Source organism: Tupaia chinensis, unplaced genomic scaffold (assembly GCF_000334495.1).
Source record: "Tupaia chinensis unplaced genomic scaffold, TupChi_1.0 Scaffold000355_1, whole genome shotgun sequence".
Lineage (NCBI taxonomy): Eukaryota > Metazoa > Chordata > Mammalia > Scandentia > Tupaiidae > Tupaia > Tupaia belangeri.
Window position 1 is genome coordinate 1,741,568 of NW_006159850.1, and position 10,305 is coordinate 1,751,872.

The following is a 10,305-nucleotide window of genomic DNA, read 5'->3' on the forward strand; positions in this document are numbered from 1 at the left end:
TGGCGGCAACACCTGTCATGGCCGCTGCCTGCCCGGGGCTTTCCTGCACAGAGGAACCTGCTGCCCTGATGTCATCCCTGTCACTGCTTCTCTCTTTCAGCTATCTCAGCTCTACCCCGAGGAGAATTTGGAGAAGCTCATTCCTTGCTTAGCCGGTCCAGATTCGTTCTATGTAGAGCGGAACCACATGGACCTAGAAGCCGGCCTGCGGTAAGCCCTCCCCAGGGTGCAGTAGCCCAGCCTGGGGCTTCAGTGCTCGCCAACCTCCAGGGGAGCCCTGCGGGGCCACATGGCATGCAGGTTCGGTCCTCCGCTTTGCCTGGGGACTCACATTCGTTTTGGAGACTTGGAAGGAGCTTACTGATCTAGGGGCGATCTTGAGGGTGTGCAAAGGAATGTTAGAAGGTACCCGCCACTTAAGGTGCCCTCGACAGTCTATTGAGGTGCCGTTGGCATTACTGCTTCTGCTTCATAGGTGACCGCTGGGACCGTCGCAGGTATAGCTAGGCCTGGCTGGCTCCTCTGACCGTGGCGTGTCCTGGCGGCGCTGACAGTGCCCGGCCACTGGTTGGCAGCAAGTGTGGGGCCCTGGGCTGCCATCTCGGCGCTGGGCCCTGTCCTGCAGTCCTCCAGTCCTTCATGTAGCACCATTTGGGAGGCTCCCTGCTCGCTGATAATACTGGGTTGTTGGGAAAGTCACGGTGCAGTTCTGCATAGAAACCGGAGTGCTTCATGTCTTTTCTGACGGCCTAATACAACGTAAAGGGTGGGAGTGACTTGGCGAAGTGATGCAGATCAGCACAAGAATCGAATAAATGAAAGCAGGAGAGGTGCTCGCTTATGGTGCTTCTATTTTTCTTCAGTATACATCTCTCTTCATTGAAACCCAGGCTTTCTCTCCTAATTAGCTTTGGGTTTTTTTTGGAGAGGTTTTCTGCTATTGGGCACGTGTGCTCGCCAGGCAGACAGAGAGAAAGTGAGAAATCACCCCCCAGCGGGGATAGCCATGCCACAATCCCTTCTCCTCCATTCTCCTCTCAGGATCTTGAGCACGCACGCACACGCGCCCAGCATGAGTTAAGCCACTGGGTCTAGGATGCAAACCACGGTCGACTGCATGGGAGTCCAGCAACATAGCCATTACACTAACTGCTGGTCCCCATAATTAGCTTTTAGTAGTGACATTTTAACACTAATGAAACCACTGTTTGATGTTTTTTAGGTATTTGGCTTCACTACCTTCTCATATATTGAAAAATGATCACGTAAAGAAATTTTTCAGCACGTCATCTCCCACCCAACAGCTTCAAAGTCCAAGTGAGTCCATAAAACACAGTTAAATAAAGTTGAATACGTTCTGATTGTCTGGGCTAGATGGTGCGGCAGCAGAACATGGTGCCCTGCCAGGCTCCCCACATGCAGAGGTACCTGCTTGGCACCCAGAGACCTCCGTGGGTGTGCACGAGCCCATGGTGCAGGGCTGGTCGGGGGTGGGACTGGACTGCGGTGTCAGGACCCTGTCCGGGCGCTCTGTTTCTGTCTCTCTCTCCCGGAGTAAGGGAGAGAGCTATGAAACACGTCTTACTGTTTGTACATTTTACGTATCTGTGTTGATTTCTAGGTCCTGGCAGCCCCTCCCTTTCTAAAGTAGGTGCCGTGGTGGGCGTGTCTGGAAGGTGAGAACCCCTGTAACCAGCACATTTGCATAAGCATTTTACGGAGTTTGCGTTTCATCATGTGTGGATGCTCATCTCTAGAGAAATGTCTTTCTCAGTATTAGATAATGTGGGGAGAGGAGCCGGGTGGGCAGAATCCGAGTTCGGACTTCCCAGAACATTCTCTAACCCACTGGCTTGGAGTTTCTAGGAACTCTTATTACAAATGCAAACCTCTAGGCCCTGTCTCAGACCCAGGAAACCGGATATTCTGGGCTGCTTCATTTCTACAAGCTCCTTGGGGCTGCTGCAGGCCCGGGGCTACGCTCTTGAGGTGTTAGAGCCCTCGGGTCACCACGGTGCGCTGGTGGTAGACAGCTGCCATTAAGACAGGTCTCCGTCGCAGACGGTGACGTCAGCTCGCACACACACCTGGCACTCCCCGCCGTGGTGTGGAGAGCTAAGGTAACGATCTGGAAAGTGCCGCGTTCCACCTGCCCCCGGGCCTCGTCTGTCGTAAACACGTGTAAGTTTGTGCGTGCAGTGGAAGGGCCTCGGGCAGGAAGCGGAATGTTGTTTTCCCCTTCCAGCCTCGAGGCTTTATGTTTGTACTATATTAAAGACTTAGTAGTCAGGTTCACTTTGTGCATTTCGGCATTGTCCTGGGATTTAGAAGTAACAGGAAGAGACCAGAAAGCTCAACTGAAAGTCTGGTGGTGGACATGTACATTACACGTGTACATGCATGTACATCAGATAGGCACGGCCTGTCATGCTCTGCACACAAGCATCAGATGCACACACGTATGCAGCTACACAAAGCAGACCTCCTCACGTAGGGCAGGTGGCTGGGCTGCGCGGGCTGCGGGCTCCGTCGTCTCCAGAGCTCAGAGGGACGGTGATGCCGGATGCAGTTGGGGAGCGGTCATGGGTGGAGCCTGGTCACCGTCTCCCGAACCACAGCCCTTCTGTCCCCACCCCCCACTGTCCCGCAGGCCTGTGTGTGGAGTAGCCGGCATCCCGTCTTCTCAGAGTGGGGCCCCACACCACGTGCAGCACGCGGCCAACACAGCGGCCACACTGCCCCACTGCTCCCACGCAGGGGGCACGGGCTCGGCCCTGGCCTACCGCGGCCAGGTAGAGACCTCGCCTGCCATGCTGATGCCCTCCGGCCTGCAGGCGCCGCAGACCCAGGAGCAGAACGGGATTTTAGACTGGCTTCGGAAGCTGCGTTTGCACAAGTACTACCCGGTCTTCAAACAGCTCACCATGGAGAAGGTATGCTGGTCCCCGAGCCAGCGGTCCAGAACATGCGTGTTGCTTTCCTCGAGCAGCCAGTCCCTGACCTCCTCCCTGGGGAACTGGGTCAGACTTCTAAATGCACATGGTGTGGAAGAGCCAAGGATGGGAGTTGTACCTGGTGTCAGCGAGGACGCTGGGTGTGGCCTTGATGGCCACCTGCAACTGAAGCAGGTGCCACCATGAGCTAATGCCATTGTTTGGGTTGTTTCCTCCTTTAATGTTTTTGTCATAGGACATACGTACTTTTCAGGGAGAGACACAGCGAGAAGGAAAATAGGAAGTCACCCCCCAAGGGGATGTCCATGCTGCACTTCCTTCCCCTTGATTCTCCTCTAGGGAATTTGAGCATCTATACACATGCGCCTGGTGTGGTTTTCAAACCACCAGGTTCGGGACTGAAACTGCAGCTGGCCATGTGGGAGGTGAGCGCCTTAGCCACCATGCCACCTGCTGGCCCCAAACAGACTGTATTTCTGCTCACTCTGAGTCATCACGAACTAGGGAGCCCTGGGATAGGAGGGCGGGCTTGGCCCACACCCCTGCTGCAGGCCCCCAGTGTAGCTGGGTACGTGCTACCCTTATGATGTCCAGGTACATGGCTCCCAGATGATCTGGCTGGATTTTAGGATTGCATCTGGAGGAACAGGTGTTCAGTGTCTTTCAAGTAGCCCTGTCTAGAAATTATTTTTTAAAGTAAAGAGATTTTTTTTTTTTAAAGAGAGATTTTTGCTGTAGGGCGCATATGCTCGCCAGAGAGACAGAAAGTGAAAAATCACCCCCCAGGGGAATGGCCACACCGCAATACCTTATCCATTCTCCTCTTGGGATTTCGGGCATGCGCGCACACATGCCCAGCGTGAGTTTGAAGCCACTGGGTTCAAACATGGTGGGCCGTGTGGGAGTCCAACAACGTAACCATTACACCGTCTGCTGTCCCATGATAAAGTTTTGATGAGGAATACTTTTTTTTGGAGAGGTTTTTGCTATAGGGCGTGTGCGCTCGCTAGACAGAGACAGAGAGATAGGAAGCGAGAAGTCACCCCTGGGGGGATGGCCATGCCGCAGTCCCTTCTCCATTCACTTCTCAGGATCTTGGGCATGCACACGTTCCCGGCGTGAGTTTTAAGCCACCGGGTTCGGTACTCGAACCATGGTCAACTCATGGGAGTCCAGCGACATAGCCATATGCTAACTGTTGGTCTAAGATGAGGAATACTTTTTTTAAATTAAAAAAAAAAATTCTGGAGCCAGCCTGGGACCTGGTAGAAGATGATCCCCGATGACCAGCTGCAGTTCTCATTCTGGCCCCAGCAGCTTGAGAAACACCCTTGGGCACAGGTGCGTGTGTGCCCAAAATCCTGAAAGGAGGGAGGAAGGGAGAGGGGCCGTGGGTGGCCAAGCCCCATTAGGGTGCTTTCTCTGTCTCTGTCTCTGGCGAGCACACCTGCCTTCTGGCCATAAAGAAGACCCTTCTGAACCGCCTTCAGTCTGGGCGTCGCTGGTAAAGTTGAAGACAAGGCCCTTGAGTGCTGAGCTCCCTCTGCTGGACAAGATGGCCTGGTGGGGTCTAGCGGTGTAAAAAGTTTGTTTATCCCAAATCTATAGTTGATTCCAAAATCCTGGCTTCCAGAACTTCCTACAAAAAGACAAATTTTATTTTATTTTATTTATCTATTAGATTTTTGCTATAGGTGCATATGCTCGCCAGAGAGACAAAGACAGACAGAAAGCGAGAAATCACTCCCTGGGGGGGACAGCCACACCGCCATCTCTTCTCTAGTCTCCTCTCGGGGTATTAGGCATGCATGCACACACATCTGGTCGGGGTATTAGGCATGCATGCACACACATCTGGTCGGGGTATTAGGCATGCATGCACACTCATCTGGCATTTTTTTTTTTTTTTTTTTTTTTTTTTTAAGAATTTTTTTTATTTAAATTTTTTACTTATTCATTTACTTATTTTAATTTGACCAGAGAGAGACATACAGAGGGAGAGAGAGAGAGAGCAAGCCACCAGGTCTGGGACTCGAACTGTGGTCGGCCACGTGGGAGTGTCTAGTGCCTTAACCACCATGCTACCTGCTGGTCCCCCTGGCATGAGTTTTATGCTGCCGGGTCCGGGACTCGATACACAGTAAACTGTGTGGGAGTCCAGAGATGTAACCATCACGCCATCTGCTGGTCCTGAAAAAGATGCTGAGTGTACAGGCTGAGCTTACCCCATCTGAGACTCAGCCCGCTCTGTAACCAGTTACCGTTCTGAGCACTGACGTGATGCCCCAGGTGGGAAGTCCCACACCTGGTTTTCTGGGGTGAGTCACAGTTAAAACAGTGATGTAGAGGGACTAACAGATGGCATAATGGTTATATTGCTGGACTCTCCCACATGACCGACCCCGGTTCAAATCCCAGACCTGGAAGCTTGAAATTCATGCTGGGCACATGCGCGTGCGTGCCCAAGATCCCGGGAGGAGAATGGAGGAGAAGGGATTGTGGCATGACCATCCCCCTTGGGGGGGATTTCTCGCTTTCTGTCTCTTTGTCTCTCTGGTGAGTGCACATAACAAAAATCTCACTCAAAAGAAAAACCCACTGCAGTAGAGAAGTATGGCAGCAGATGGCATGATGGTTATGTCGCTGGAGCTCCACGTGGTTGACTGCAGTTTGAGTCCCAGACTCGGTGGCTTAAAACTCATGCCAGGCGCATGTGTGTGCATGCCCAAAATCCCAAGAGGAGAATGGAGAAGGGATTGTGATGTAGCCATCCCCCTTGGGGGGGTGATTTCTCACTTTCTGTCTCTGTCTTTCTCTTTCTATGGTGAGCGCACAAGCCCTATAGCAAAACCTCTCCAAAAAAAAAAATCACATTTAGGGGGCCAGCAGGTGATGTGGTGGTTAAGGCACCAAATTCCCACATGGCTGCCCATGGTTCATGTGCCACACCTGGTTCTTTCATGTGTGTGCATGCCCAAAATCCGGAGAAGAAAATGGAGGAAAAAGGATTGCAGTGTGGCTATCCCCCTGGGGGTGAGTTCTCACTTTCTCCAGCGAATACATGTACCCTGTGAGAGTGAGAGGGAGAGTGAGAACTCACACCCCGTGGGGATGGCCACACTGCAAAACCTAGAACAGAGAAAGGAAGAGGAAATCGCCTTCAGGCTAAGTGCCTCTGTGAGACGTGAGTGAGTTGTGTTTGGATTTGGGCGCCCTCCCCCAGATACCTCATGTCTATGCAGATAATCCAAAAGCTGACACACTCTGGTCTCAGGGATTCTGGAGAAGGGGTACTCAACATGTAATGCCTTGTAATTAGAATTTATAAACCTTAAAAACTGTGTTACTAACCTTAGTGACAATCAGCTTAGAGTTTCCATGTCAGCTGAAGTGGCTAGGCTGCACACACTGTGGAGTGTGCTACTTTGTTCCCCTGGCCCAGGCGTCTGGGTTGGTCAGCCATGCCTTTGGACGGCATCTTCTGTGCTGGGTCACTTGGGCCTGCTAAGGGCGCTGTTATCCAAAATCGTGTGACTCTGAGGAGGAGAGACCGTGTGGACTGTCCTGGCCTCAGAGGCCAGCAGGTTCTCAGGGGAGTGCGCTCTGACAGCCGTCCTGAGGGGTCGGGCAGTGTCGTGAGCTGCATCTCTGCAGCAGTTGCGCCGGGACTGCTGACATCTCCCTGGTGGTAGGCCTTAACGGAACGGGCATGCGGGACGGGTGGGGTCTCGCTAAGCCGACGTGCCTGCGAGGCACCGTGGAGAGCAGCTGGTGGTGGGAGCTTTGACCCCACTCAGCGAGAAGGCGGTTTAGTGTTCCCGAGTCCACTGGCCTCTGATTCAGTCTGATCTGCTCACGCATCCCCGAGGTAGAGTAAATGCATTGCCTTTGCTGCCCAGCTCTGGTTTCCGAGTCCTAATTAATCCAGTAACTCTAATCTGTTTCTCCTGTGGAAGTTTCTGAGCCTTACTGAGGAAGATCTGAATAAATTTGAGTCGCTCACCATGGGGGCCAAGAAGAAACTGAAGACCCAGCTGGAGTTGGAAAAGTGAGTCTGATGTCGCTTTGGACATGCATGCTCGTTTTAGTTTCTTGTGTGTTGAGTAGAGTCAGTGACTGGGTTTCTTTTCATTACGTAGCCCATCCTTAGTGCTGCCAAAATTGCCCATCTGTGGCTTCGTTCCGATAGGGAAGACCCTCGGGAGTGGACAGTAGCGTTTCCTCCCCTCGAGACGATGTGCCCTCCCGGGCTCGAGGCAGTTGCGTTGAAACAGTTCGCAGCAGTAGTCGGCCAGCTCGCTTGTTTCTGTGCTCTCTCGTTTCGCAGGGAGAAATCCGAGAGACGGTGCCTGAATCCCTCAGCCCCGTCCTTGGCCACCAGCAGTGGGGTGGCTCGAGTGCCCCCCACCAGCCACGTTGGGCCAGTACAGAGTGGGCGAGGCAGCCATGCTGCAGGTGGGTGAGGGTCCGTCCCGCATGCGGGCCTCCCACAGGCCGTGCCGTGTGTCCCTGTGGGTAGCGGTCAGGCCTCACTCGGGTGCCGCGACGTTTTCTCGTTCTGTGAAAGGAAGGGAGGGAGTGGCCAGTCTGTTTCGGTGTCTGTCTTGTTTTTGCTGCAGGGCGTGTGTGCCCGCCAGAGACGGGGAGAGAGTGGGAAGTCACTGTCCAGGGCAGATGGCCGTGCCGCAGTCCCTTCTCCACCCTGAGCTTGGGGCACGCGCATCCAGTATGATTTCTTTTTTTAAAGAGGTTTTTGCTGCAGGGCGTGTGTGCTCGCTGGAGAGACAGAAAGCGAGAAATCACGCCCCGTCCCTGGGAGGCATGGCCATACTACAGTCCCTTCTCCTCCACGCTTCTCTCAGAATTTGGGGTGTACAGGGCCAGCAGATGGCGTAACAGTTACATTGCTGGACTCCCACATGGCCGACCATGGTTTGAGTACCAGAGCTGGTGGACTGAAAGTCATGCCAGGCTCGTATGTGTGCATGCCCAAGGTCCTGGGAGGAAAATGAAGAAGGGATTGTGGCATGGCCATCCCCCCCGGGAAGTGATTTCTCACTTTCCCTCTCACTGTTTCTGTTTTTTTCTCTCTAGCGAGTGCATGTACCCTAAGGCAAGAGCCTCTCAAATAAATAAATAAATAAAATTTAAAGATAATAATAATAATTTGGGGTATACAAGCACGCATACACATACCTACTGTGAATTTCAAGCTGCCGGGTACAGGAGTTGAATCACAGTTGACCACATGAGAGTCCAGTGCCTTAATCACTAAGCCACCTTCTGGCCCCAGCCTAGCATGATTTCCAAGCTGCTAGGTCTGGGACTTGAACCAGAGTCAGCCATGTGGACTCCAGCACCTTAACCTCCATACCACTGCCAGCCCAGTTCTGGTTTCTTGTTATGGGTCTCACTGTGTCATGACACGCCAGCCCCAGTGAGCTTGGACCAAGGGCCAGGCCCTTGTCCCCTGGCCACCACACAGCCTCGGCCACTACGTAGCACCTTCCTGCTTGCGCCACCAGCACCGTGCCCTGTTGAGGTTTCTCCATCCTCACACTTTTGTTCTAGCTTTCATTGTCGCACTGTAGCGACATGTAGGGACAGTTGGGGTAGAAGCTGGAGACTAGGACTTACCTTGAGTTTGGGCAAAAGAATTAGATCCACAGAGACTGCTGTGGTGACAGGGACGGAACTGGGCGGCCCTGTCTGAGGTTCCCAGTGCTGATGACCCCAGTGAGCGCCAGCACCCAGATGCTTCTGCTCTGGGGTACGCCGAGTCTTGGGGGCTCGGTCTTCCAGCCGTCTTCCTCCTTCCCTCCCCGTCTCCCGCCTCAGGAAGGTGGCCCACGCGTGCCTCTTGGTATGCAGGCAGTTCGTGCCCGTGGCTCGGGGTGACTTTACAGCAGGGCAGCAGGGGTGCTTTAAAGAGCCCTGGTCTTGACCCTACTTTCAGAGAGGGGCGTGGGCGAAGCCATGGGCCCTCTGCCGGGCGTGGGGCATCCGTTTGCTTCTCCGCCATGTCATTTGTGTGGCCTCAGACAGTTGGTCCGCGGAGACTCTCAGAGCCATGTCTGACCTGAGAGTAGAACCCGCCTCCTCAGAGGCCATGGGATCCATGTGCGGGGTGGGGGGGTGTTGGGTGGCTGGCGGCGGTTGAGAGTTCTAGGAGCCCCTTGCAGTGTGCATTCGTTCACCTGTGCCTTGTCTGCAGAGCTGCGGGTGGAAGTGGAGCAGCCCCCTCACCAGCTGCCTCGGGAGGGCAGCTCCTCGGACTACTCCAGCTCCTCCTCCAGCCCCATGGGGGTGCAGGCCCGTGAAGAGAGCTCGGACAGTGCCGAGGAGAGCGACAGACGTAAGAGCCAGGGCTCGTGGGCGGGCTCCAGCGCTGGCCACGGGGAGAGTGCTAACGGCTGTCTCCCTCCCTAGGCCTGGAGGTGCACCTGGAGGGGCCCGAGAAGGAGAAGCCCGTGATGCTCCTGAACCACTTCACTTCAAGCTCGGCCAGGCCCACCGCCCAGGTCCTCCCTGTTCAGAATGAGGCCGGCTCCACCCCTGCCGGCCACCACCCCCTGCCCCCGCAGATGCTGCCGGCCTCGCACGTCGCGCCCATCCGGATGCTAAGCTCCATGCACAAACCGGAGAGGGGGAGCGCCGACATGAAGCTCCTCTCGTCTTCTATGCACTCGCTTTTGTCCCTCGAGGAGAGGAACAAGGGGCCTGGACCAAGAAGCAGCGTTAAGGTGGACAAGAGCTTCGGCACCACCATGGTGGACGTGCTGCCCACGCCCCACCCACCCGTGCAGGTCCTCTCTGGACTTTCGGAGAGTAGTTCCATGTCGCCCACAGTCTCCTTCGGTCCCCGGGCCAAAGTTGTGCACGCATCCACGCTGGACAGGGTGCTGAAGACGGCACAGCAGCCAGCCCTGGCAGCCGAGAGCAGCACGGCCGGGGCGGGGGCGCCCAGCACGGTCTTGCACGTGGCTCGGCCACCCATCAAGCTGCTGCTGTCACCGTCTGTCCCTGCGGATCCCGCCATCTCTGGGCCAACTTCCTGTCCTAATAACGTGCAAATAAGTGTGCCCCCTGCAATAATCAACCCCCGGACTGCTCTGTACACAGCCAACACCAAAGTTGCCTTCTCTGCAGTGAGCAGTATGCCAGTGGGCCCCCTGCAGGGCAGCTTCTGTGCGAACAGCAACACTGCCTCATCCAGCAGCCACCCTTCCACATCATTTGCCAACCTGGCCACCCTGCCCAGCTGCCCGGCCCCCAGCTCCAGCCCTGCACTCGCCTCCGTCCCTGAAAGCAGCTTCTACAGCAGCAGCGGTGGCGGCAGCTCCACAGCAAA

The 10,305-nt window shown here is 54.8% G+C and overlaps 1 protein-coding gene across 1 annotated transcript in view; it reads left to right on the forward strand.

The window, feature by feature from the left end:
- LOC102499047 (zinc finger CCHC domain-containing protein 14) overlaps positions 1 to 10,301 on the forward strand; it is a gene marked incomplete at its 3' end in the record, with an annotated part of 72,788 nt that extends 62,487 nt beyond the window's left edge. The window contains 8 exon segments of the mRNA XM_027773443.1: positions 101 to 210; positions 1,223 to 1,317; positions 1,622 to 1,676; positions 2,651 to 2,933; positions 6,911 to 7,002; positions 7,282 to 7,409; positions 9,169 to 9,309; positions 9,384 to 10,301. Coding sequence (XP_027629244.1) covers positions 101 to 210; positions 1,223 to 1,317; positions 1,622 to 1,676; positions 2,651 to 2,933; positions 6,911 to 7,002; positions 7,282 to 7,409; positions 9,169 to 9,309; positions 9,384 to 10,301 — 1,822 coding nt within the window.
- Between the last annotated feature and the right edge of the window lie 4 nt (positions 10,302 to 10,305).